We start from the raw sequence: 27,141 nt of genomic DNA, 5'->3' as shown, positions 1-27,141 counted from the left end.
GCAGCAATAGAAGGGTCCCTGAGAACAATGAACCCCGCCCTCTCCACACCGCATTGCTGCGCTTCAGAGCCAACTTTAAGGTAAACCTGACTGTGTGCAGCAGCAGTCAACAACTGGCCTTTCCCAAAAGCTGTGAATCCAGAGGGAATGAATTAGAGGCAGGGAGATGCACGTGCCTAGACAGGTATTTGGGGAGCAAGCAGCCCAGGTGGGTAAAGGAAGAGCCGTGAGCAGTGGGTGCACACACACATCTTCATGCTGACGGTGTGACAGTTGAAGACGTAGGAACACAGAAGCTTCTTGGATTTCCGACACGGACACTCACTGGTAAATGGCAGCCGCAGCAGCTAGCAGAACTGGAAACGCCCATAGTACCAACTTGTAGCACTGAGAGAGAGACAGGAGCCACGTGTGCTGGCCATGTTTTATTTGTCCTTTTTCTTCAAACAGGATAACCAAAGATACAGACAGTATTCAGCAAAATAAAATAGATGGAACCAACTCTAAGACTGCGCTGTCCCATGCTACATTTAACCTAGTTTATCATGCTTGCCTTGGGGATGAGGAATAATAGATCATTCAGCAAAAACAACGAATGTCTACCGTGTACAACTGGGAAACTACAATAATGATGTACCTTAATTACTTCCATGCACAAGTCTAACGTTACAGGCTTTAAAAAATAAACACAATTAAGACTTCTAGGAGCATTTTATAATAAAGTAATTCCTAAATTTTCTTTGTAGATAGATCAAGCACCTCCAAAATACAAATTCCTATACACAGTGAGTACGTACTAAATGAACACGTAGTAGTGGTGAAGTAGTGGCAGCTGTAACGCGCTGACCTCGTGGGTTCAGCCGGGTAGGCAACAGACCAGAGTGCCACGTGGACAAAGTGTAGTTGCAAATAAAGGTTTTGGACGAGTGAATTGTTATAATTAAATACAGAAAATAGATTGATTTGCTAAAATAAATAAGATGTGATGCACTAGGAACCCCAGAACACTTGAGACGATGGCGGCGACGCTGCTGCACGGGGCGCCCGCGGGCGCTGGGTGGAACTGGTTCTGCCACGTACTTGTTACCTTGAGGTAGATAACACATGTGTACCAAACTCGGCATTCATTTTCAGTTGCTGCTGGTATCATGTGTCTTAAGAAATGTGTACAGTATGAAAACTTGAAAATACTAATGAATGAAAAATGTTTTTGGAAAAAAATAGGCATTTTCATGCAAGTATGTACAGTCTCACTGTGTAAATTTCAAGGCAAGGTTTTTGTTTCCTGTAAATCAGCTCCTTGTAGTGGGAGAGGATGCAGAGTGTCCGTCCGCACACTCGCCCCCCCGCATTGCATTAGCTTGCTCTATTCTGTGTGTGCAAACGACATGCCAGTTACAATGAAAACTCTCACGTGGAGAGGGGAAAAAAAGACTGGGTTTTAAAAACCAAGAACAAATTAATTCCTTACTAAGTGATACCTTCTGATTCAAGTAAAAAAAATGACTTAAACACTAGTGATAAAAAAGACAAAACACATTTCATGAAAAACACGAAGGGAAATGTCTGCTGAGTGTTTTAGTTCAGGTGTTTCAGAATGCTGCTGTATGTCTTGTGAGGGATTTGAGGGGAGGATTTCAGCGCAGAAGGTGTTAAGGTGGCCTGCACTGACTTTAGTGGCGACCCCACGGGGCTGGGAAACTGGGGGATGCCTATGGACTCGAGCTGCTTGTTAAAGAGGAACTCCCCGCTGTGGCTGGCCCCGAGCCTGCCCTCTTCCTCTGGCTCAGTTTCTAGCACTTCAGACTCTTCCTTCCTGCTAAAGAACTTGTCCAAGTAGGTAGTGGACGTGTTTTCCTTCTCCGCCTGCTCGTCCTTCCTGACCTCGCAGCAGAACTGACTGATGAGGAAGCACTCCTCCCCGCTGCCCACGAACTGGCTGTCCCAGGACGACTGGTACCAGGCCCCCAGCTGCGCCAGGTTCGCCATCCCCTTCTCCTGCTTCTCCTGGCTCACTGACTTTGCTATCAGACTTTTCAATTCTAGCTGGGACACGGAGCTGTTCAGGTCATTTAACTTGTCAACAACATGAGCCGTGGGCTCATGCTGCGAGCTGAGCTGAATAGTTCCTGCAATGAAGGAATCGAAATCAAACCCCTGCTTCTTCTCCCTCTCCTTCTCAGCCCACTGCTGGGAGGCTTCCTCTAACGCTATCTGGGCCTTCACCAATCCGTTCCGCTCACATTTGGACTTGCCTCTCCTATCCGATTTGTCTTTGCTTTGTTCTTTCCAGTTGGAAAGGTCAATAATAAGCTTGGGCTCGTAATAATGGTTAACCTCACTCTCTCTCCACACTAAGTTGTCGAGGTATGATGGCGACCTCGTTTTGTAGTTACAGGTATGGCTACACTCCAGGTCGCAGTACTTGTTCTCATGGTGGTCCGGGTACTGCCAGCAGGGCTCTGTGGAGTAATTGGCGTCGAAAGCAGGGTCCTCCAGATACTTCTCTCGGTCTCCATCCAAGTATTTCCGAGGGTCCACTTGTACCTCTTCTTCGTCAGTGACGTCAGACAGAGCTCTCGGGTCAAGCTGAACTTCCTCAATGTCAAAATTGTTATGTATAGGCCAATCATGCTCAGAAAACTGACAGTCATGGTACCTGAAAGAAAAAAACAACAGGCTGTTCACTTGTACGAGTGTGTATTTGGCAGTCGTGGGAGAAGGATTATGCATGATTTCCAAAGGCACTGTGAAGCCTTTTGCACAAAAAGCTAGGCCCTTCTCAGGTTGGGTCTAGATTTCCATAACGGCCCAGGGTGGCCCTAGACTTGAGCTCTTCCTGCTTCAGTCTCTGGAATGCTGGGATTGAAGCGTGCCTTTCATGCAAGAGTGAAAAGTTAGGCGTACGTGACAGCAAGCCCTGGCCTTCCTTCCCTATTGCCACACAACTTTTAAAGGTAAGGTATGCTTCTATAGACAGCACTAGGAAAAAGCCAGGGGCCAGGGGCCCACGCCTGTAATCCTAGCTACTCAGGAGGCTGAGATTTGAGGATCTCGGGCAGGAAAAGCTGTAAAACTCTTCTCTCCAATAACCCACCAGAAAACCGGAAGTGGTGCTGTGGCTCAAGTGGTAGAGCGCTCCCCTTGAGCTGAAGAGCGGAGGGACAGCGCCCAGGCCCAGAGTTCAGGCCCCATGACCGACCAAAACAAGAGTACTGAACTTCGACTCCTGCTTTCTAGGTAAGTAAGAGTGGTTATTTTCTCCTTTCCATTTCATCCATACAAACACAGCTAGTTCTATAACTCAGTTCTACCAGTTCAATCATTTATGTGCCACAAGCCACACACATCTCCAGTCTCGTTTCTTCCCTAATGGAGTAAGGTGGACTGAAGAATAAGGCAGGTTTACTCTCTCCCCTCTCTCTACTCTCCTCTTTCCTCCTTTTTTGTTTTTTTGGTCTGTCATGGGGCTTGAACTCTGGGCCTGGGTGCTGTCCCTCTGCTCTTCAGCTCAAGGTGAGCGCTCGCCACTACCGTTTTTTCTTTTTTGTTGGTTATGAGGCTTGAACTCTGGGCGCTGTCCTTGCCCTCTTCAGCTCAAGGCGAGCACTCTACCGCTTGAGCCACAGCGCCACTTCTGGTTTTCTAGTGGTTTATTGGAGATAAGAGTCTCCAGGACTTTCCTTCCCCAGGCTGGCTTTGAACTGTGATCCTCAGATCTCAGCCTCCTGAGTAGCTAGGATTACAGGTGTGAGCCACCGGCACCCAGCTCTTTCTTAGAGTTTTAACTAACACTGTACTATTTGTTTGAAATGGCTTTTTTTTTATTTGGGGTGGTGGTGGTCATGGGGCTTGAACTCAGGGCCTAAGTGCTGTCTCTGAGCTTTACTGCTCAAGGCTCTACCAATTTTGAGCCACAGCGCCACTTCTGGTTTTTCCGTGGTTAATTGGAGATGAGAGTCACACAGAGTTTCCAGCCTGGGCTGGCCTCAAACCGCGATCCTCAGATCCAGCCTTCTGAGTAGCTAGGATTAAAGGCGTGAACTACTGGCTGTATTTTTCTCTTACGGTTAGCAGAAACCCTATGTAAACAGTTCACTGCATTACTTCAGTAAATGCTTTTCTAATTAAGGATCAATTTACCTTTCCCAGTTATAAATGTGACTGTGAGTTTCATCCATAAGCAAAATATCATCCACTTCATCTTCGATGTGAAAAGGATGGCTGGAGATGGGCTCGTCCGTGGGGAAGGAGTAAATACTCATGTAGGGATGAGAGAGCGCTTCCTCCGCAGTCAAGCGATCCATGGGGCTAAAGGTCAGAATCTGCTCCAGGAAACCCAGTGCTGCAGAACAAAGAGGAGACGAAGCTGAGAGAGGAAGTGGACAAGTGGCTCCTCCACTCAGCGAAGACCATGCGGCCAAGGACCCTCCCTCACCACCTCCCACCTGAGCACCCCTCCCCCAGCCTGCCCACGACAAACGGCCCCGCGTCCATCGGCACAGCAGAAACCTGTGAAATTGCCATTTTAGTCAGCCAAAAATGCTCAAATAGCAATCTCTTCCGGCTCAACCTAATACTCAGGTCTAAGCTACTGATTTAGATCTAGGATTTAACAGAATTACGAGCTGTCTAGTCCTAGACTGTTGAACTTGCTAAACAGAGAAAGCGTTCATCCAACGCGTTCATCCAGCTCCCCTCTGCTCAGGCAGGCGTGGGTCCCACCCACGCACGTGTCCACTCACCCCTTACATCACCCTCCAAGGCTGGACCAGCTATACCAGGAAAAAACCACCCTGAGACCCTAGCATCTGGGGGCTGTTGGCAGCAGGGAAGGCAGAGCTGCTCAGCCCTGCTCCAGAGGGAACCACTGCCTTTGCTAGAAGAGCGCCCAGTGTGCGTGATCGATCCACACGCAGGGAACTACGAGGAAAGGGACTTCAAGTGCTGTGCTCAGTACTGATGGTGGGAGAGAGTATTTTTACCAAGCTCCCGTGACCTTGAAATGTGCTTTCCAAAATTAGAATTTCAATTATAAGCAGTTGGAATTTTTAGTGTGATAAATCTTTACTTACTCTGTACTGCAACCGCTATGTGAACTTAACGAACCCATTACCAAACTCATGAACACCTACCAGAAATCCCCACACCAGCCAAATACCCAGCTCGATTCCCCGCTCAGGAAGATGCGGCAGTCCCCACTGATTCAAGGACTGTTTCTGGCTTGCACAAACTCACATTATCGTGTTCAGAGTTTTCATCATGAGTAACTTTTTTTTTCTTTTCTCAGTCGTGGGGCCTGATCTCTGGGCTTGGGCGCTGTCCCTGAGCTCTTCCCCTCAAGGTGAGCGCTCTATAGCTTAAGCCACAGTACCGCTTACAGTTTTCTAGTGGTTTATTGGAGATAAGAGTCTCACGGACTTTCCTGCCCGGGCTCGCTTTGAACTGCAATCCTCAGATCTCAGCCTGAGTAGCTAGGATTACAAGCATGAGCCACCAGCGCTCGGCTATCATGAGAAAAAAAAAAATTTTTTTTTTTTTGGGGGGGGGGGGGGGTGGATACTAGAGTAGGTACCCTACCACTTTAGCCGTATCTCTAGCTAAACCTATGGGAGCTGAAGTTAGTTTTTTTTAAATTCTCACAGTACTTGGGTGAACTTGGAGACGAGCTTGCTAATAAGCAAGCTGTCTTCATACAGCATTTTGTTCTTTCTTCCATCTAGCCTTCCCTAACTCTGTTCTTTAAATCACGATCCTATACACACCATACCTACTTTATTCTAGTTAGTATATTCTTGATACAAGGGGGTTTCACACAACGTGTCAGATCGAACACGCCCCGTGCAGCAGTGGTGTGGTATGCTTGCCTGCAGGAGGTGACCAGGCCGGGCTGGAAGAGGAAATGGGGTGAGAACCAGGAGAGAGAGTAGTAACTTCCTGGACTCTGGAAAATTACTCCAAAGGAAAAAAAGATCCTGGACTCGGGTCCAAGCCAAAAAGGGGATGAAGAAGCGGAGCGTGTGCGCACTGTCTGGGAGAACGCGCCTCCGGAGACCCCAGTCCCGCCGGCACACTCGGGGCCACTCCCATCACTGTACCTTCTCGGCTAATTCCTGGAAGCAGCTGAGTTAAGGGTTTGTGTGGCTCAGTCATGTCGTTTCTAATGTAAACAGGAATTACGCTGAGAAGCTCCTGACGATCCTCCTCATGGACAACAGGAATAGATTCTAAAATCAGTTGCATCTGTTCAAGTTCATGTGCACCTGAGCATAAAACACCAACCACCAACCACGTAAGTACATTCTTGATGTTTACTTATTTGTTAATAAACATACTAGTATTAAGTGAAATACTGTAACGATGGGGAGGAGGGGTAAGTCAATCTTAGCAGGTTCCACCACTGTGAGCAGCACCGGTCTACTTAGAGCAGCGCTGCTCATGTACACGCCGGCGTGTTCTCTTTGCCAGCCTGTTGTCATGGAGAGCCAACTCCGTAAGTGCAGCCTCATCACAAGTGGAAGAAAGCGATCCACTGGAGGTTGGGCATGGTGGTGCATACCTATAATCCCAACCGCTGAAAGCGGTGTAGCAGGAGGACTGAGGGTTCTAGGATAGCCTGGGCTACACAGGGAGACACTGTCTTGAATAAGAAGACTTGTGTTGTCGTTTTAGCTGTATCACTAATAATACTAAGTACAGCTGGACAATATTTAGCCTATTAAGATTTGTATTAGCATCAATAAAATCAATAAAAATTAGCATCAGCCAATAAATAAATGAACAACAAAATGAGGTAAATCCATACAACAGAACACTATGCAAAAGGAAGTAAGTGCTAATATATGACCCAAGATGAATGAACCTCCAAAAATACTACCACATGACAGAAACCTGTCATTAAAGACAAATAGTTTACGATTTCATTTATGTGATTGTTTTTTTTTTTTTGGCCAGTCCTGGGGCTTGTATTTAGAGCCTGGGCACTGTCCCTGAGTTTCTTTTGTTGCAGGCTACACAATGCCACTTCTGGCCTTTTCTGTTTATGTGGAACTAAGGAATCGAACCAGGGCTTTATGCATGCTGGCAAGCACTCTACCACTAAGCCACCTTCCCAGCCCTGAAATATCTTAAACAGATAGATCCATAGAGACAGAAAATAAATTAGTGGTTGCTAGGAGCCAGGGGTGGAAGAAATGCAAAGTGAATGCTAATGGTCACAGGTATCTTTAGAAGAATGAAAGATTCTAAAATTATACAGTAGTGGTTATACACCCTATAGTTATAATAAAAAATATGAATATGAACCTTAACACTATAAATAAGTCGACTGTATGGTATATGAATTGCATGTCAGTAGCTGGCTTTGTCCTTGCTTTCTTTTGTGTCGGGAGTTGTAGGGGAAATCATCTACCATGTTGGAGAACCACCCGGCAGTCCTGCAGCGAAGTGGGCCTCCTGGTAACAGAGATAAGCTATCCATGAGCAGCCCCACTCCCCAGGCCCTGGGGGCGGGGGAGCCCTCAGCGGGCTGCAGCCCTCACCAGCATCTTGACCCAGGAAGCCTGCGCTGAACACCCGGCCAAGCCACCCCACATTTCTAACTGATATAGCAACAAATAATCATTATTTTATATGTGCTGTAAGGTACTCTATTATTACCACGATGCAGCAACCTCTAATCACAGTAGTATTCCTAAGAAAAATAAAACTTCCAATCTACTTAAGTCTCCTTTGGTTTGCTTTCTCTCTGCAGCCCAGGCTGACTCAGCCTCCCGCATGCAGGGATGATCAGTTTCTAAAGTGCCATGTAGTCACTCACAGATCACAGAAGACATCCCAATAAATACAAGATTATAATGAACTGATTGGTGTTACTGATTGGCGTAGACAAAGGAGCGATAGCACTGGCACTAAAATCCCATCCTTTGTCCAACCATGCCCCTACTTGCTATTCTGAGAACAGATCTGCCCGCACCCTCGCTTCTGCACTTCTTACAATCTGGTGGTAGTAAAGGCCTCTACACTGATGCCAGAAGAGGAAAAGTTAGGTCAACAAAAGAAAGGAACTAAGTAACAGAGACCTCTTCAGCTTCCTGTGTTTCTGAAGTCAGTCCTCACCTTGCTTTCTAAAGTTTCCTGGCTCCAGTCTGAATCGTTATAAATATCTATCATTCTTGACAACCTGGATTTCATCAAGCTTTTCTTACTGCTTCCTGATTCTACCAGGCTCCAACCTAATTTCTATGTACTTTTAAACACTTTTTTCACTATTCCTATTAAAATGGCAACTCATTCTCCACTTGCCTTTCTCTCCAGTCGTCACTGGTATAGCCTCTATTATGGATTGAAGACTATTATACAACCTCATGCTTTGCTTGATTATAAATGACACTTCACAGATCTCTCACTGCTTTTCTTCTTGACTAAGTCCTCTCACATACTTCATTAGACTCATCACAGCACCAGCTTAACAAGAAACCTGTCTGGTTGTTGCGAGTCTCAATGGTTACAGCAGTCAGGTAAAAAGGTCCAAACAATAATAATTCAGGGACCAAGACAAATTTATTGGGCTGGAGATATGGCTCAGTTGGTAGGGTGCCAGCCACGAGCAAGCAAGCTAAATGAAAAGCTTTTGGGACTTTCAACTAAAAACCAGAAAATGACAGTGACAAGAACTGATGCAACTTGGGTATCCCTGAACACAGACTACAACAAAACAGCTCCACAAAAATAGCAAATTAGGTCTAGGAAATAAGATACATTCTAACTAAACTTACAAACCTTACAGAGATCTTCCTTCAGAGATAAATACAAAGTGATTGCTCTTTGGGGTAATTTTGCGTATGTTGGTCCTGCAGCTTCAACTCAGGGCCTAGATGCTGTCCCTGAGCTTCTTTGCTCAAGACTAGTGCTCTACTAGGTTTTTGCCACACTTTCCAATCCAGGCTGGCTTTGAACCATGATCCTCAGATCTCAGCCTCCTGAAGAGCTAGGATTACAGGTGTAAGCCACTGGCACCTGGTGCGGGGTAATTTCTTTGTGTATCATACCCACCTGCAAAGAGGGTTTTACCAGTCAGCATTTCAGCAAAGATGCAGCCTGCAGCCCACATGTCAATGGCTTTAGTATAATTGTTAGGAGAAAGTAAAAGACGTGGAGATCTGTACCATTTAGTAACCAATCCTTCAGAAAGATGACCCTAAAGAACAAACACAAAGCACACTTTAATTTCTATTCTTCTGGCTAAAGAACAACCATCCCCAACATAGTAATTATTAATCCTAGGACAGTACTATTAATTTCTAATCCCATCTTCAAGGCTCTCACACTCTTGGGCAAAATGCACTGTAAGAACTTGTGCCACCTCAAGGCCACAAATTTCAAAACTTGTTTTAGAGAGGAGCTAACCTTAAAGGTGTTTATGTCAAGGAGAGGCTGGGAAAAGCACCAGAGCCACTGCTTATGTGAGCTTTGCAACAAAGCACAACCTGAGCGTATCCACTCCTCATTCACTGACTCGCCACAGCTGAAAACATGTTTCCCCATGTAGCCCACCTTATTCCACCCAACAATGCTGCGGAGAAATGGTGGTGGCAGATATGCTCCCCACTTTACCAGTGTAGCAACGCAGAGCTTACGGTCACTGCTCAAGCTGCGGGCTTAATGCTGCGGCTATCCAAAAGCAGAAATGGAGGCATCTTAGTGAAACTGACTCAGTTCAGTGCCCTGGCCACCACACTTCAGTTTCTTATTATGGAGAACATGGCATCTACTGTCATTTAGTGCTCCCATTTATACGCTAAAGAATCATTTTTAAAAACTGAAGATAGAGCGCTTGCCTTACATGCATGAGGCCCTGGGTTCGATTCCTCAGCACCACATAAGCAAAAAGAAAAAAAAAGCCGGAAGTGGCGCTGTGGCTCATGTGGTAGAGCGCTAGCCTTGAGCTGAAGACCTGAGGGACAGCGCCCAGGCCCAGAGTTCAGGCCCCATGACTGGACCCAAAAATAAATAAATAAAATTTGATTTTAAACAAGGTGTAATGATTCTACAGTACAGGATTGTCAAAAAGAAAACCTAAAAGCCCAAATAGTCTCCCCTTACCTTTGGGTAGCACCACACTTTTGCCCCAAACACACAAAAAAAGATTCCACTTTGAAATAACTAACTTCACTCATAATAAATGAGCACGCACATCAAGGAATGCATGTGAACACATAACCACATGTGTTAGGAGTCTGTATTTAATTAGCGTCTTACTCCACCTTCATTTCCATCAGAGGGACTGTGAAAGAAAAACCCACAATAGCATCAGTTTCCAAGTGTGTCTTGGCTCGGCTTTTACCTACCTTATGGGAATAATGAGGATCCATGATCCGTGCAAGACCAAAGTCACCTATCTTCAGCACCAAGTCTTCGGTATTGATGAAAAGATTAGCTGGTTTGAGATCTCTGTGCAGTACGTTTGCAGAGTGAATGTACTTGAGCCCGCGCAGCAGCTGGTACATGAAGAGCCTGGCATGCTCCTCCAGGAGAGGGCCCTGCTCTAGCACATGAGCCAAGTCTGTGTCCATGTACTCCTGAACAATGTAGACGCTGTTCAATTCCGTGAGGGAGCCCACATCATCGGCTAAGTGGCTTCCACTGGGACCAAGAATTTCAAACACTTTCACAATGTTGTCATGGTCAAGTCTTCGAATAATTTTTATTTCACGGAGGGCGTGCTTGACACTCTGGGGGTCAGTAAGGACGATCTTCTTGATGGCTACCCTTTTGTCACAGTCATTGTCTACGGCAGAAAAAACCAAGCCATTGCCTCCACAACCCAATGGTTTTAAGTCCATATACCTAGAGCCCAGATCAAAACCATGAATGTTCATGAGACTTTCAAATTTCTCTGCCATTTTGAAACCCTTACTATTGCCTTTTCCTTTCCGATTGTTGAACTTGTGTAAACAAGGAAGAAAACTGGCATCAAAAGGAGAGATCTTTCAAAAAGGGAGAAGAAAAATAACTATGCTTCCACAGCGAGATGCTTTCTGGATATTCATTGCATATGCCAACCAGGCCCGTTGAGTTCCCCTTAGATTTAAAGCTCAAAAATCTCTATTCATATTGAGACTTAAAAAGATTGCAGTACTCATAGTTCAAGAAAGGGGCAGCAATTCTGCAGACATTTAAAGAAACACTCAAGAAACTCAAACGGAATGAAATGACATACTATGCACTCAGATTTACTGTGCTAAACGATTTAACATTTAACAAAAATGTGAATAAATATGCACACGACAGGCTTGTATGAACATTCTCCTCACAGTGCAGATACATTCAGTGTTGGACTGGTCCTGAGCAGCATCGTTCTAAGGTGCTGGTAAGCATTAGTTCCGTTTGGCTTCTTTTCTTCCTCTGTTGCTGTATTTCAACAGGAAGCCCTGTGGCTGGTGGCTGACAGAAGATGTCTTGTTAGTGATCAGGTGGCTCCAGCTCACCACAATCACAGTCAAAGCTACCGTCCATCTTACTCTGGTACCACCTGAGGAAATACAGAGAGTCACCATGACAGGAAACGTGTACAAAGGGACAAGCTAGACACTACGCAAGAAACTACGACTGGTGCATGAGGCTTACTGCAAATGAAGGAATAAACTCCCCTTAATCCAAAACAGCTTATAAAAATGCTGCAAGCAATTTACCCATGCTAGCTTCCTCACACCTCCCCTTACACTGGCCTTTGTGTAGTGCTTCGGCTCATCAGGTTGTGCATTTCTCAAATGCCAGCAAATATGGGAAGGCATATATATATATATATATATATATATACACACACACACACACACATATACACACACACACATATATATATATATGTATGTATGTGTGTGTGTGTGTGTATATATATATATATATATATATTTTTTTTTTTTTTTTTTTTTTTTTTTTTTTTTGGTCGGTCGTGGGGCTTGAACTCTGGGCTTAGGCGCTGTCCCTCAACTTTTCAGCTCAAAGTGAGCACTCTACCACTTGAGCCACAGCGCCACTTCCAGTTTTCTAGTAGTTTATTGGAGATAAGAGTCTCAGGGAGTTTCCTGCCTGGGCTGGCTTTGAAAGCATGATCCTCAGATCTCAGCTTCCTGAGTAGCTAGGATTACTGGCATGAGCCACGGGCACCCGGCTCTATATTTTTATATAATCCTTACAAGTAAAGCTTTTGAGGTATTAGCAGTACTTCCCTGAAAGAACACAATAAGACTAATTTGTTAGTTCATTAAGGAACATGTTTATTTACTATGTCTAACAGTGTCCAATAAACAAAAGCATAGCAGTGCAAGTAAGACAAATGTGTAGAACATGCTCTTTGTGTGATGGAAGAGAAAACTTGAACAACAAAACCTACAGAATAGTATTTGATGCCATAAGGAAAGCCGTAAATATTCTTTCTGACCAGGAAAATACTTTCAAAGAGTAGGTTAACATCAGTCTGAGAAGGAATGCAGAAAAACAGCTTTCATATAATATGGATGAGAGCTAACACTCCTAGAAAGATGCACAGAAATCAATACATAGATATTCATATTCAAATACTCTCTCCCACCTTGAAGCAACCTAAATTTATAAAATTAGGAGAACAGGCTGGGAATGTGGCTTGGTGGTAGTATGCTTGCTTAGCACGCATGAGGTCGTGGGTTCAATTCCCTGGTACCACATAAAATACAATTTTGAAAAAAATCAAATTAGGAGGATAGATAAAAGGAATGAGTTTATACTCATCTAATGAGATACTATAAAATCATTAAAATGAGTAAGTTATTAAAAGTTCCAAAATGATACATTTTATTAAAATGAAACTACAAATGAATGTGTGTGCTAAAACCAGTTATATCAGGTTGAAAAGCAGGCAAAACGATGCTGCTTTATGGCTGTACTTGTGGGTAGCAAAAGTACATGAGAGTCTCAGGAACCAAATTCATCTTAATGATTCATCCCCTTGAGGAATGAGAGATCTGGATTAGGGCAGGAGTACGGCATTATCTTTAAAATGTCACTCATTTTTCAAACAAGTATAGCAGATTATTAAGATCTATTTATAGAGCTGCATGGTATATAAGAAGGTTCACTGTGCTGACCTCTGTATACTGTAAATATTTCATGATTTTAAAATACTCTATACAAAGGCAAAGAGGAAAAAAAAATACAGATTTGACTCCAGTAAGTGGTTTCCTAGCCAGTCTAGAAAAAATATAGGCAACTTGGTTCTTTCAGCTTAATGTGAGATGCTTCAGAAATAAGGTGTCAGGTTCCACACAGCTAAAACCAGATGTCATTGACAGAAAGAAAAATCTAAAATCAATCATTTATTCCCCATTTATTTTGGTGGTACTGAGGTTTGAACTCTGGGCATCACTCTTACTAGGTAGATACGCTTTACCACTTGAGATGCTCTAGCTCTCTTTTGCTTTATTTTTTGGCCAGGGTTGGCCTTGGACCATGATCATCCTCTTACTATGACCTCCCAGTAGCTGGGAGCACAGGAACATGGCACCATGTCCCATTTACTGACTGAGATGGGGTCTTGCTAACTTCTTGCCTGGGCTGGACTTGAACCATGATTCTCTGGTTCGTAGGATTCTGGCTAGGAATATAGGCATGCCACTGAAACCAACCTATCATTTTTTAATACATAAATTTATACTAGATAGGAACTGAGAGAGACAGGATTCTGAACTTCAGTAAACTCATTAACCAACAGGGAAGAAATTAGCTTGACAGTACAAGTTGATATGGACCATTCCCCAGTTCTCTTAATAGAAATATTTCTTCTATCTGCTGAATATGATAAAGACATTGATGGTGTAATAGCTTCCTTTATTTTACAGGAACAGATGGTTTCTTCATTTGCAAGTTTTTGTCTGCTTCTCAGAAAATAGCCCCTCCCCAAAAAAAGAACCTACCTCTAGAAATCCTGTAGTTTACCAGTCTGTCTACATGAAAACATTTGAAAGTTAAAATCTGTGAGTTAGGTGTGGCAACTGAGGCACTCAAGAGGCACAGATAGGATGATTAAGTTTTGAGCTACAAAGCAAGACTCCTCAATAAAACCAAGGGGTAGAGTGCTTGCCTCACATGTACCAAGTCCCTAGGTTCAATCCTCAGCAGCTTAGAAAAAGAGAGAGATGAAGGGAGAGGGAAGAAGGGAGAGAAATTAGAACAATTAACACTAATTAGCACTGTATGTCGTCCTCTCCATGTTCTTCTGCTTGTATACATCCTGGTTCTTCCTGTTTCCTACAAAATACCCCAGGAAAATGAGTATTAAAAAAAAAATGTTTGTAGCCGGGCGCTGGTGGCTCACGTCTGTAATCCTAGCTACTCAGGAGGCTGAGATCTGAGGATCGCGGTTCAAAGCCAGCCCGGGCAGGAGAGACCGTGAGACTCCTATCTCCAATAAACCACCAGAAAACCAGAAGTGGCGCTGTAGCTCAAGTGGTAGAGCGCTCGCCTTGAGCTGAAGAGCTGAGGGACAGCGCCCAGGCCCAGCAGGCCCAGAGTTCAAGCCCCACGACCGACAAAAAAAAAAAAAAAAATGTTTGTCAGTCACGGGGTGTGAATTCAGGGTCTCGGCACTGTCCCTGAGATAGCTTTTTTTTTTCTGGAAGTGCTGAGAACTGAACCCAGAACTTAGTATGCTACAAAGCCCTCTATTACTGAATTATACCACTAATCCCCCATCTACTTTCTCCTTAACATAGCCATTCTTAAGGCTTAGTTGAGTTTTAAATGGTTTTTGTTGTTCTTTTTTGTTGGTCTGGGGCCCCAACTCAGGGCCTAGGCAGTGTCCCTGAGCTTTTTTGCTCAAGGCTAGCAGTCTACTACTTTGAGCCTCACTCCACTTCCAGTATTCTAGTGGTTAATTGGAGGTTAAGAGTCTCATAGCCTTTCCTGCTACAGCTGACTTCAAACAGTCATCACAGATCTCAGCCTCCTGAGAAACTGCAATTGCAGGTGTGAGCTCTGGCACCCGGCTAAGTTTTTAATTTTTTTTTTTTTTTTTTTTTTTTTTTGCCCGCTGTGGGGCTTGAACTCTGGGCTTGGCCGCTGTCCCTGAGCTCTTCAGTTCAAGGCAAGTGCTCTACCACTTGAACCACAGTGCCACTTCTGGTTTCCTAGTGGTTTACTGGAGATAAGAGTTTCATGCCTTTCCTGCCCGGGCTGGCTTTGAACTGCGTTCCTGGGGCTGGGAAGGTGGCCCAGTGGTAGAGCTCTTGCCTGAGGCCCTGGGTTCAATTCTCAGCACCACATAAGCAAAAAGAAAAAAGCCGGAAGTGGCGCTGTGGCTCAAATGGTAGAGCGCTAGCCTTGAGCTGAAGAGCTGAGGGACAGCGCCCAGGCCCAGAGTTCAGGCCCCACGACCGGACCAAAATAAATAAATAAATAAATGAACTTAGTTCCTCAGATCTCAGCCTCCTGAGTAGCTAGGATTACAGGCATGAGCCACTGGCACCAGCTTTAAATTTTTTTGATAACTGTACATCTTAAAGTTGATTCAACAGACTTTAAAAACAGTAAAATCTCCAAGTTCTGTCTTAAACGTCTCTTTCAGTCGAACAATCTGGTCAAGCACAAGTAATACTTGGCCAGAAACCGTACCATCAGTAGGTGAAAGAAATGGACTATTTGGTGGAGCCTTACTCAACTCAAGCCCTGTCCATCTACCCCACGGAGGTTCACTGACACCCAGGCACAGCGCATGGCAAACGCAGTGCACAAAATGCATTTTCCGAAGCCGCAGCGCAGGCTCACTGCAACGGGACCCAGGGATAAGTGGGCATGCGCTGGGGAAGGCAGGAGCTGGCTTCTAGGCTGAGAACTGCAGTTACTATGAACTCAACGATTAAAGAAAGAACATAATGTGCATCAACAAAACTACTGAGCAGGGCATGTTTGCACACGCATGTAATACCAGCATTTAGGATGCTAAGAAGATCATGATTTCATGGCCAGCCAAAGCTATATATTAACTTTCAACACACACACACAAAGAAAACCCACCAAAAAATAACCCCAAAACATAAACAAAAACAAAACACCACAAACTGTAACTGTAGCCGACAGTGCAAGCTGCACTGGTGCAAAGTCTTGAGTGGAGGGAGCGCCATATTAACAGGGGCAGGGCTGCTCAGTGAGCTGCCCCGCGCCCTGCAGTGTTCTGCAGCCTTTGACAGTCACTAGACCACCGCTTCTGGAGCTGGAAAGTAAGCAGGGGCCACGCTGCACTTCTGCAGCCTCCAGGGTCCCCGCGTCACTTTCCACTTGCTAAGCATTCTGGGAAGCAGAATGAGGATAAAAGGGTAATAGTAATAATAAAAGATCCTTAGGTGCTCCCTCATGAAGTTTATAGCATGAATGAAGACAAAGAAGGCTGGGCACTAGCGGCTCATGCCTGCAATCCTAGCTGATAGAGACCCAACCTTGAGACCCTGAGTTCAAGATCCAGTATCCACACACAGACAAATAAGAGAGGGAGGAGAGGAGGGAAGGAAAGAAGGAAGGGAAAGGAAGGGAGGGAGAAAAAGAGAAGAGAGGGAAGAAGGGAGGGAGGGAAGGAGAGGAGGTAGGAAGGCATGTAGGGAGAGAGAAGGAGGGGAAGAAACAGGGAAGGAAGGGGGAGGGACGGAGAAGAGAAGGAAGGGAAGGAGAGGGAGGAAGACAGGGAAGAGTGGAAGGAGAAAAACTGTACAGTATTGGTAGCTACTCGGGGGCTGAGATCTGGATTGCAGTTCAAGGCTAGCCTGGAAGAAAAGTTTGCAGGACCTTGGGATTTCTCCAGTTACTGGCAGCGGTGGCACACGCCTGACATCCCAAGCTCTGCGAGAGGCTGAGCGGGGAGGACTGTGGTGCCAGGTCAGCCCAGGCGGAAGCTCGTGAGATGCCATCTGAGGGAATCTGGCCATGAGGGCAGGTGTCTGTAGCCCCCGTAACTACAGGATGCCTAATGAAGCAGGAATCACACAGCTTGGGTGTGTGTGTGCCCCCTGTCCCGCTGAAAACAGGGCTGGAGGCATGGCTCAGTGCTACTTGCCAGCCTAGCAGTGTGAGCTCAAACGTCAGGAAGGCAAAAAAAGAAAGCAAAGGGAAGGCCAACAGCGCAAAGGAGGAATGGGCTGGCGCCGGAGAGGAGAGTGAGGCCTGGATGTGAGCAGGAGCAGGCAGAAAGCTAAGGCGGGCCTGAGAGAACACGGCTCCCTTCATTGCGCTAATTCCAGCAGCGCAGCGCGCAGCCTCATCTGCAGCAGTGCCGTGTCTTGGAGCACATGGCCTAAGAGAAACAGGCAAGCGCCGCAGATGGGGCAGCAGCTTTCCAGTCGGACCCCCCCCCCCCCCCCCCCCCCCCGTGACCTGCAGAACAAAACCCTTCATCATCTTCCACTCAACTTCTGAGAGCTAAGTTCTAAGTAGCCAAGTTGAAGGGAAAGTACTGGGAGCTGCAGTTATTCTCTGCACATTCCACAAGGGGGGTGGGGGTGGTCACAGACAGGAAAGTAACAATGACTCTGGAATCATTCCTTTTTTTTCCCCCTGCATCCAAAAAACTGCTAGCCATCCAGAGCAGTGCTGAGCATCTAGTTGGAGAGGACCATTACGCATGTACCAGCTGGAGCAACGCTGTTTTACACTGATGCATGCAAGGAAGTGCAAAGGACGACAGAAAGGTAACACTGGCTCTCTGCGTGACTTCAGTGCTCTTCCTCCGTGAGGATAGAAGGTTGCTGGGGAGCGCTTGTGTACCCGCACATGCACAGCCACTTCCCACACAACCCTCTCTTCTCCAAACTGTCTCCTGCTCTGTCACAGCCTCCCCCCAACACATGCACGCACGCACGCACACATGCACGAGAAATACAGGGTTATGAGCCTAAGTGCATAGTTGTAAAGAATGACTTCACTCTGTCCCATCGCCCAATTCTACAGAAACTGGATTTCTTTTGTATTCTAACAAGGAACTACCTGGCCCGTGTCAGAAAGGAACTGTGGATGTCCAAAGCAGGCCTGAGTTCACACGAGGCCTTGGTGGAGCAGCTCCACTGCCTGGTTTTCTCCTTACAGCTTCCCTCGGCTGCGCCGGCTGGTGCTCACATGGGCTAGCTGGCCGGGCTTGCTCTTCTCCAGCGTCAAGTGAATAATCGGAGTTAAGTGGAATCCCGTGGCCTCATCTCCTCTGCCAAGAATGCAGCTGCATTTGGAGCAGGAAGGAAGGGCTCTGCTTATATTCACTACAGCTGTCTCCTAACCCCAAACATTGGGGGAGGGGAGGTGTCACACCAACTTCATCCTTCCCTCCCTAAGTTATGCCCCCAAACTCGCACAAGCAGTCCAACTCCCGGGGCACGAGGGCACAAGGCTAAGCTCAGCTGCTTGTTCACCTGGCACATTCCGGGCGGCTGGTAGTTAGAGGCCCCCCTTTCAGGATGTGGAGCTCAGGGTGCAGGTAGCACACCAGGAACTCAGGAAAAGGAAGACCTCAAAACACACAGCCTCACAGGCTTGCTTAGTGTAGTGGCACTAATGGCATGGCTTAGGAGAAAAGCTTGCAAACTCTGAGACACTAAGGATGGGGATATAGACCCTTAAAAAAAAAAAAAGTCAAGAAAAAAGGGAAAATGGTTCCAGTCTACAATGGCACAGAGCAAGTTTGTTATTTCAGTAGTGTTCCCTGGCAGTTAGGAGGACGTGCAGCCGCTGCAACTGCTGTATATAGAACACCAAACTACAATCCTTTCTATTTACAACTGAAGATTTAAAAGTTCTAACAGCCTTTCATTCCCTCCCCTATCTTCTGCCTGTCGATCTTTTTTTTTTGGTCAATCATGAGGCTTGAACTCAGGGCCTGGACACTGTTCTTGAGATTTTTGCTCAAGACTAGCATTCTACCATTTTGCACCACAGCTCCACTTCTGGTTTTCTGGTGGTTAACTGGAGATAAGCATCTCACAGACAGCTGGGTACTGTTGTCTGTAATCCTAGTGATTTGGGAGGCTGAGATCTGAGGATGGCAGTTTGAAGCCAGCCCAGGCAGGAAAGTCTGAGAGACTCCATCTCCAATAAACCTCTCAAAGCTGGAAGTGGTAGGGTGCTAGCCATGAGCAAAAGAAGCTCAGGAACAGAGCCCAGGCCCAGCAAAAAACAATAACAAAAAAAAAAAACTCATAAGATTTTTCTGGTCCAGGATGGTTTCAAATGGTGATCGTCAGATCTCAGTCTCCAGAGTAGCTAGGATTACTAGTGTGAGCCACCGGTGCCCAGCAAGACTTCTTTTTTTGGTCCGTCGTGGGGCTTGAACTCTGGGCTTGGGCGCTGTCCCTACACTCTTCAGCTCAAGGCGAGCAGTCTAGCCCTTGAGCCACAGCGCTACTTCTGGTTTTCTAGTGGTTTTTATTGGAGATAAGAGTCTCACAGACTTTCCTGCCCGGGCTGGCTTTGAACCGTGATCCTCAGATCTCAGCCTCCTGAGTAGCTAGGATTACAGGCATGAGCCACCAGCACCCAACAAGACTTCATTTTTAAGAGTCCTCATCTAACATTAAGCAAACACTGGGCAACAAACAAGCAAGACACTCGTGGGCAGTTTCTCTTCAAGTACCTTTGGACATCTGAGGATTCTAACTACATGAAAAGGACTGTAGTTTTGTAGCAGTTTGGATAGGTTATACAATCTCCTACACAGCCCCAAATCTCAATTACTTAGAATTTTAAGCCTTGCTTATATCAAGTCAAACCTAGTTGTTACCTAGGTGTTGAAGGGACTGCCATCTCTACCCCTCACTTCGTGTAGCAGAGAATGAGGAAGCAGGAATTTCACCAGCATTGAAGCTTCTATCCAGAGTGGTGGACATATCACTCACAGTATGGACCCACAGCAGAGAATCAATCAAAGCTGATTAAATTCTTCCATCCATGTATTTCCATATGACAAAATTTTACTGAACACTTACCATGTGATTTAGGCATTAGAAGTGAACCTTTTTTTTTTTTTGGTCAGTTTTGGGGCTTGAACTCGGGGGCCTGCTTTTTCGCTCAAGGCTAGTGCTCTACCCCTGAGAGCCACTTCTACTTTTCTAGTGGTTAATGAGAGAATAAGAGTCTCACTTTCCTGCCAGAGCAGGCTTTGAACCAGATACTCAGATCTCAACTTCCTGAGTAGCTAGGATTACAGGTGTGAGCTCCCAGTACCCAGCCAGGGGTGAACTTCCTCCCAGGAACACATGCCCCTGCAGCACAGGACCGCTTTGCAGCTTTTTCCCAGTCACTCGCTACCATTCCACATTCCAAACTCCTCTTTCTCTCTCGCAACAATCTCATCTCCCTCTTTGCACCCTTTTCCAAACTCATCTAAGTTAATCTAATTATTGGGTCTTCTCTCAATTTTCCAAAGCACCATTCCTCACTAGCATCATCATTCACAAGCATCCCCTTTTGTGTAGCTGTTTGTTAGAAATTAAAAGGTTTGGGGCTGGGAAGGTGGCTCAGTGGTAGAGTGCTAGCCTTCAGCTGAAGAGCTGAGGGACAGCGCCCAGGCCCAGAGTTCAGGCCCCATGACTGACCAAAAAAAAAAAAAAAAAAAGAAATTAAAAGGTTTGAGTCTAAGTGACTTTGGCATTTCCTGAAATAATCAGCAATTTGTAGTTATCCTAACAACCGTACTGAATGAATGAAAACATTATTCTAACCTGGTGGTAGAAAGTTTGAGATCTACTCTCAATTTTTTTCAGAATCTGATCACAGCCTAAACCTGCCACTGGGAACGTCCCTGAAGGTTTCCTAGAGATGGTATTTTCCTTTCCAAGTGTTCCATCAGAAGTCCCACCCTACGGTGAGTACACAACTCTGCCAACACCACGAAAAAGCAGTTTCAACCCACTCAGTGGGAGGAAATGAAACACTCGAGTTTGTTACAACCCCTCCTTTATTGTGCTCAGGTGGTAGAAAGGGATAGTTGTCACTGAAATACTGTCCATGTAACCAGACAAGCCGGACTCTGCACAATCTTATCAGACCATGAAGCTAAGGCGCTGGTGGCTCACTCACACCTATAATCCTAGCTACTTGGGGGCTCAAATTGTGAGCATCAAGGTTTCAGGCCAGCACAGGCAGAAAATTCTGAGAAGTTGGGCACTGTGGCACACACCTGTCGTCTAAGCTACAATATGAGACTTAAAATAGGGAGTTTCAGCGGGGCACCAGTGGGCTCACACCTATAATCCTAGCTATTTAAAGAGGCTAAGATCTGAGGATTGTGGTTCAAAGCCCGCCTGGACAGGAGAGTCCTGTGACTCTTATCTCCAATAAACTACTCGAAGTGGTGCTGTGGCTCAAGTGGTAGAGTGCTAGTCTTGAGCAAAAGAAACTCAGGTATGGAACCCAGACCTCTGAGTTCAAGCCCCCCAGGACCAGCAAAAAAACAAAACAAAACAAAAAGGCAGACTCCATCCAGTGTATTCCAGACAGGAAGGGAAACTAAAAAAGTAGTGAAACAGTGCAAACAAAACAAGACAAAACAAAACTTGGATGTATGACTTAGCCACATTTCTCTAGACCTGAAGAAGAAAGAAAAGGAAAGAAAGAAAGAATGAATCTGGATGTGGTGGCTCATGCCTGCAATACCAAGTACTTGGTAGTAGATGGAGATCAGAGGATCGTAATTCAAGGGTCAATCTTGGCAAAACAAAAAACAAAAAGCTAGTGACCCTAATTCAACAACAAAAAAACCCTCCAGCTATGAGAAAAGCATTAGTAGAAGGATCATAAGCAAAAAGAATGGGGGCACATGGCTCAACTTGTAGGCCTAAATTCAAACCCTAGTCCTATCCGAAATAGAGAGGGGGGGGTATACTTGCTATCAGATCTATATTAGAATTTGGCACTACTAAAAGAAAACCAGGATCCTGGAACAGACCAGGAGATCTGGAGTCTATTCCAAAATTTGTAGCTAAAACTGTCTAGTTAGATAATTTCACCACTCTAGGTCTCCCTGAAATTTTGTCATTTTGCTGACTCAGGATTTCCACTTCTGATTAGAATGGAGAAAGCTACATGACATCCAGTTATCCTATATAAAGCCACAGGATGAATAAGCTACAAAAATCCCCAGTTAATAAAACCAGCACTGAGGATGCAAGGAAACCTAGGTAAGGCAGAAGTCCAGAAAATGTAAATCCCTTCGGAGAAGGGACATTAGACTGAGTGGTTGAGAGCCTGCCACCTTCCAGCACTTAGAAAGTTGAGGGAGGAAGATCATGAGCGCAAGGTCAACCTGGGCTACATACACAGTGAGTCTAAAGCTAGCCTGAGGTATGGATGCAGACCCTGTCTCAATGCTCCTCACTATCCCCACCCCACCCCCAAAACAACCACGGCTATTCTCATTCCTGCCAAGTAGCAGGGGAACAAGAAATTTTCCACTGACAGGATTTTTTTTTTTTTTTGGGGGGGGGGGGGGGGTTGACTGTAGGGCTTGAACTCAGGTGCTGTCCCTGAGCCTCTTTGTGCTCAAGGCTAGCACTGTACCACTTAAGTCACAAGTGCCACTTCCAGTTTTTGAGAAGTTAATGGGAGATTAAAGAGTTTCCCGGGACTTTTTTGCCTAGGCTGGCTTTGAGCCGTGATCCTCAGATCTCAGCCTCCTGAGTAGCTAGGATTACAGGCTTGAGCCACCAGTGCCTGGCAGAAAAGGCAAACTTTTAATGAACATTTAATGGCTGCACGAGGCCTTAAAACAACCTGTAAGTTTCACTTGCCAACTCTTTTGCCACAGGTTTTTAGTGAGTGCAGAAAAACAGACCAGCTGGGTGCTGGTGGCTCATTCCTGTAGTCCTAGGTGCTTGATCTGAGAATCATCGGTACAAAGCCAGCCAAGGCAGGAAAGTCCATGAGACTCTTATCTCCAATTAACCACCAGAAAACCAGAAGTGGCACTGTGGCTCAAAGCCCTAAATCTTTGAGCAGAAAAAAAAAAAAAAAAAGCTTAGGGGCCGTTTCCAGGCTTCAAGCGACGGACGTAACGGACAGACAGATGGACAGATGGACAGTTTCTCAGGCATACTATTTCACTTGTGAAGTACTCAACAGTCACACATAGTTGGCTACTACTTCACTGGACAACACAGAACATTCCATGATCACAGAAAGTTCTACTGGACAGCGATTAGATCCTCGTCTTTCAGAAGGGCCAGTAGGAAGAACAAATCACAAGACCTGAGTTTTCCAAATCAGCCGGTTAACAGCTGAGCAACCAGATATTACCTCTTCTCAGGGCTTCTCAGATTGAATGTGCAATTAAATCACCTGAGAACTTCCTGAAACAGCAGAGTCTAATTCAGTAGGTCTGAGATGAGGATTCTGCACTTCTCACAAAAGCCAAAGTGAAGTTAATACCACTGGTTTGGGAAATCTCATTTTCAGTATCAAGGTCTAGCTCTGCCTCAGTTTCCTTAATTGTCAAATGATGGGTGAAACACAATTACATTCATGACCCCTATCAGTCATGCACACTATTTTATTTTACTTCATTAGGTTTCTGAACCACTGAACAATAAAATCACCCCCACTTCAGGCCAGTTGTGGAGTAATACAACAGCCTACAAAGCAGGCTGCAGCTGCTGACAGCAGTAATACGTACAGGATCACTTTTGCCCTGGATTCAGAGCCAGTCTGGGCAACACAGTCATACTCCAGTCTTTAAAAAGCAAGACACAAACACCACCACCAGAGGGGCACACTGTGTTTTACAAATCCACAACTCATGGAGTCCCTACCATCTCTACCCTGAGGATATCAGCTTCCCCATGAAAGCAGCTGCCTAGAAAAGGCTATCAAGTATAGTAATGAGCTTCTATTTGTAAAGTCTTGAGGCTCTGAGCCATAATACTGACCAAATCACCATGCTACATGCAGACAGCAGTTAGTGGACCAGCGCACAGCACAGGCTAAGGAGCTGACAGGACAGCTAACAATGCCACAGAACAGACTTCAGACTCAATTTCAACAGGGCCTTCTAAGTAACAAGGTTCAAATGGGCAACACAACAGGGAAATGGATAGCCAAAGTGATGGCTCAGTTTCATAAAGCAATACCTTGGAGAAAGGCTAGTTTTTAAATCCTATACCATGTTCAATAGTTAATAACCTATATTCTTAAAAAATGCTCCACTGGAAATATATGTTCAACTTCTAAAACACCTACGTATCTTTGGTTCTTTTATATTTATATTTCCTTTAGTAGGAGATATTTTTTCGAGTCTGAATTAAACTGTATTAAAAATTCTCTATGTAGAGAATGTAATGTAATTTTAAAACATCTACAACAATAATCATATTCACATTGTCTCAAGACTTCTTAAATGACTTTCAGAAACTAAACACCACAAATAAAATGTAGACAGTAGGCACAGGGGTAGAGAAGGTTTTCCCCATTATTTTTCATCTTCTTCTCCCCTCAATCTCATGCTGAGCCGATTTGTCCAATGTTGGCCTTTTGAAAATCACTCAAAGTTATCTTATTATTTAGTTTAATTTAAAACTTTAATTTGGAACTGTATATTCAGCTTGCCTCTCCCAAAATGAAAAGATTAAAAACTGTTCCCATAACAATCCCTATTTCAACTTGTTTTTATTAAGACAGAAAACTGGTAAGTATAATAACACAGTACTCGCATGTTTTAATAATCCCGTCAGTGAAATGCTTGTTTTACAGATATATCTGACTAAATATTAAACTGGCAGCACTCTGATACACTGCTTGAAAAATAAACCAATAATTTCTAGATATTACAGAGACAACTTTTACACACAAAAGAAAAACATAAGGCCAATTTCTACCAACAGGAGAAAGTACTGTATGTCCCATATAAATAACCTGGAACAAACAAGTCTCTCTTAGTAATAGCCAAAGAATGGCTAGTATCAAATATTTAATTTCAACAAATGACCATCAATTTAATTTACCTTTCTGCTCAGCCAATGTTACACAATCCCACCTGTAGGGTAGATGCCCCAGCCTTTTACAAGGCAATTTAACAAAAAAAAAAAAAAAAAAGGAAAGGAAAAAAAAGGAACTACTGTTCCTCTTCAGAGCAGAGGAAAATTATAATAAGAACAAAAACATTTTAGCCTATCATTAAAAAAAAAAAAACTTAAAAAAAAAAAAAAAAAAAAGAGCCACGTAGCAGTCCCAGGCCAGTCCCAGGCCGGGTGAGTCACCCGCGGCGCTCGGGCTCCCCCCACCCAGCCCCAGCCCTGGGCGCTGCCGAGTCAGCAGACCTCCCCAGCTCGTTGGGGAGGAATTCTCACGAGGCCTGCGTGAACTTAGGGGATAATGCACCGACACTTCCAGTGCTAACACTTGTCACGACACGACGCACTCTTCCACTCGCAAAAATGCTTTTCTTAAACCACCGATGTGTGTTTTTTAATCACAGGCAGAGCAGGCAGGCTGCCTCTACTCCTCAACGCCACTCCAGCATTTATAGTTTGTGTTTGAACTATTCTCCACCTGGCAGGGCTTTCCTCTGAATGGTAACATCCAGGGGCTGAAGCAGCTGGCCTGTTTCCGAGACGGCTGCCACGGTCGCATCTGCAAGGAGAGCAGTGAGCAAGTTTGCATTAACTGCTGTAATGTACCTGGGAAGGGACTCTGGACCTTGGCACGGAGGAGACGTGTCGGAACAAATGCTGGCTGAAGGCACCCTTTTTCAACTACGAAAAGCTGACATTTCTACGGAGAAGCGAGGGTGGGCGCCTAGTCAGGTGTTCCCCTGACACTCCCACCATCAGATCCTTCATCTGCTTCCCAACGGTGGACACGGAAGCGGAATTTAAGATTTAGAAGTAAATAAGTAAAATGAAACAGGCTTAAACCACCACCCACTAGCGCTGGATTCCGCAGCTCGCCACGGGGGATGATGACCCGCGGGGGTCTTCCCTCCGACAGATCATCCCAACTTCACCCCGGGGACTGACGGGCATTGTTCCCGAGGAATCGCGAACCGGCTGCTAATCCGGCTAATTCCACCGTCCCGGCTCCCCGCGCGGGGGGTCTGGACTCCGGAGCCAAACCACGAACACACACGACCGGGAGAGCCCCGAGCCCGCGCCCGCCGCGCGCGCGCGCGCGATCCCGCGCCCCGAGCCCGCGCCCCGCGCCCCGGCCACCTGACCCGGCGAGTCCACGCCGAGCGAGGAACAAAAGGCGCCCCCCAACACCTCCACTTCGCTACCCAACTCCCAAAGTCGGCTGGAAGAGACGCAGCCGAGTCCGGAGGCCGCCGGCTCTGGCACACGGGCAGGGTCGGAGGGGTGGGGGGGGACCCCCGGGGGGTGCTTTTCTCAAGCCTCTTCCCCCCCCACCCCTCCCCGCCCCAGGCTCTCCGGCGTCCGGGAACCCCGGCCCCGCCCCGCCTTCCAGTACCTCCGGGACCCGCCACACGCCGAAACTCGGGGCCGAGCCGGGACGGCCGCGCGCGTGTGCGCGCCCGGGGACTTTGGCCGGCCGGAGTCAGCTGAGGCCGAGTCACCCGGGCGGGAGGGGGAGGAGACGAGCCGGGAAGGCGAGCGAGCTGGGGGGAAGAGGGGAGGGGGGGAGCTTCGAACCCGCGGAGCGCGCGGCGTCCCCCCCCCCCCCCCACACACACACCCCCGGGCGGGGCGGGCGGGAGGGGCGTGCCGGGTAGGAGGGGCGCGCCGGCCCCACGCGGGGACCCCGGTTTCCGCCGACTCCGTCCCGGGCCGCGCCGGCCAGGCCCGAGCCGAAGGGGGAGCGGGCGGGCGAGCGGGCGGGCGGGCGGCCCCGCGGACGGGCGGGAGACGGAACAAAAGCGCCTTTGTTGTGCGGAGCGGCCGCCCCAGGGCCCCACGCCGAGGCGGGAGCCGCCGCCGCGGCCCTCCCGAGCCGCCCCGCACACGTACACACCCCCGCACGCACACACACCACACCGACACTCACGGGACTCCTCCGACTCATCGAGGGGCTGCGGGGCCCGCAGACTGACCCCACGGTCGGCTCCGCTCTCCGGCTGTGCTGGCGGCAGCGGCGTCTCCGAGGCTCTCGCTTTGCCGCAGTCGCCGCCATGTAACCCCGACCCGCGCGCGCGAG

At 46.5% G+C, this 27,141-nt stretch overlaps 1 protein-coding gene across 3 annotated transcripts; it reads right to left on the bottom strand.

Annotated features, from left to right (window-relative positions):
- Positions 1 to 406: 406 nt before the first annotated feature.
- On the bottom strand, positions 407 to 27,141 carry Mapk6 (mitogen-activated protein kinase 6). 3 transcript variants are annotated; one of them, XM_042687617.1, is made up of 6 exons: positions 26,992 to 27,141; positions 10,350 to 11,533; positions 9,055 to 9,199; positions 6,099 to 6,263; positions 4,144 to 4,345; positions 407 to 2,659 (listed from the first exon to the last, which is right to left on the bottom strand). In XM_042687617.1, exons 2-6 carry the CDS (start codon positions 10,902 to 10,904, stop codon positions 1,579 to 1,581), a joined length of 2,148 nt encoding a protein of 715 aa, XP_042543551.1. In that variant the 5' UTR covers positions 10,905 to 11,533; positions 26,992 to 27,141; the 3' UTR covers positions 407 to 1,578. The 3 variants fall into 3 exon arrangements, with proteins under 3 accessions (XP_042543551.1, XP_042543552.1, XP_042543553.1); XM_042687618.1 differs by having other exon boundaries at positions 27,038 to 27,135; XM_042687619.1 differs by lacking the exon at positions 26,992 to 27,141 and having other exon boundaries at positions 10,350 to 11,535.

The sequence above is a fragment of the Dipodomys spectabilis genome, unplaced genomic scaffold (genome assembly GCF_019054845.1).
Source record: "Dipodomys spectabilis isolate Male_0828 unplaced genomic scaffold, ASM1905484v1 ptg000108l, whole genome shotgun sequence".
In the NCBI taxonomy this organism is placed as follows: Eukaryota; Metazoa; Chordata; class Mammalia; order Rodentia; family Heteromyidae; genus Dipodomys; species Dipodomys spectabilis.
Note: the sequence above shows the minus strand (reverse complement) of the source record. Positions and strands in the feature narration are given on the sequence as shown.

Excerpts from the sequence above, each read along its gene's own strand:
- Mapk6 (XM_042687617.1), bottom strand. The coding sequence starts at position 10,904 with ATGGCAGAGAAATTTGAAAGTCTCATGAACATTCATGGTTTTGATCTG. Across the intron at positions 6,264-9,054 it reads TGGTAAAACCCTCTTTGCAG|GTGCACATGAACTTGAACAG; the intron begins GTGGGTATGATA and ends TTTTATGCTCAG. Across the intron at positions 4,346-6,098 it reads TCCAGGAATTAGCCGAGAAG|CACTGGGTTTCCTGGAGCAG; the intron begins GTACAGTGATGG and ends TTTGTTCTGCAG.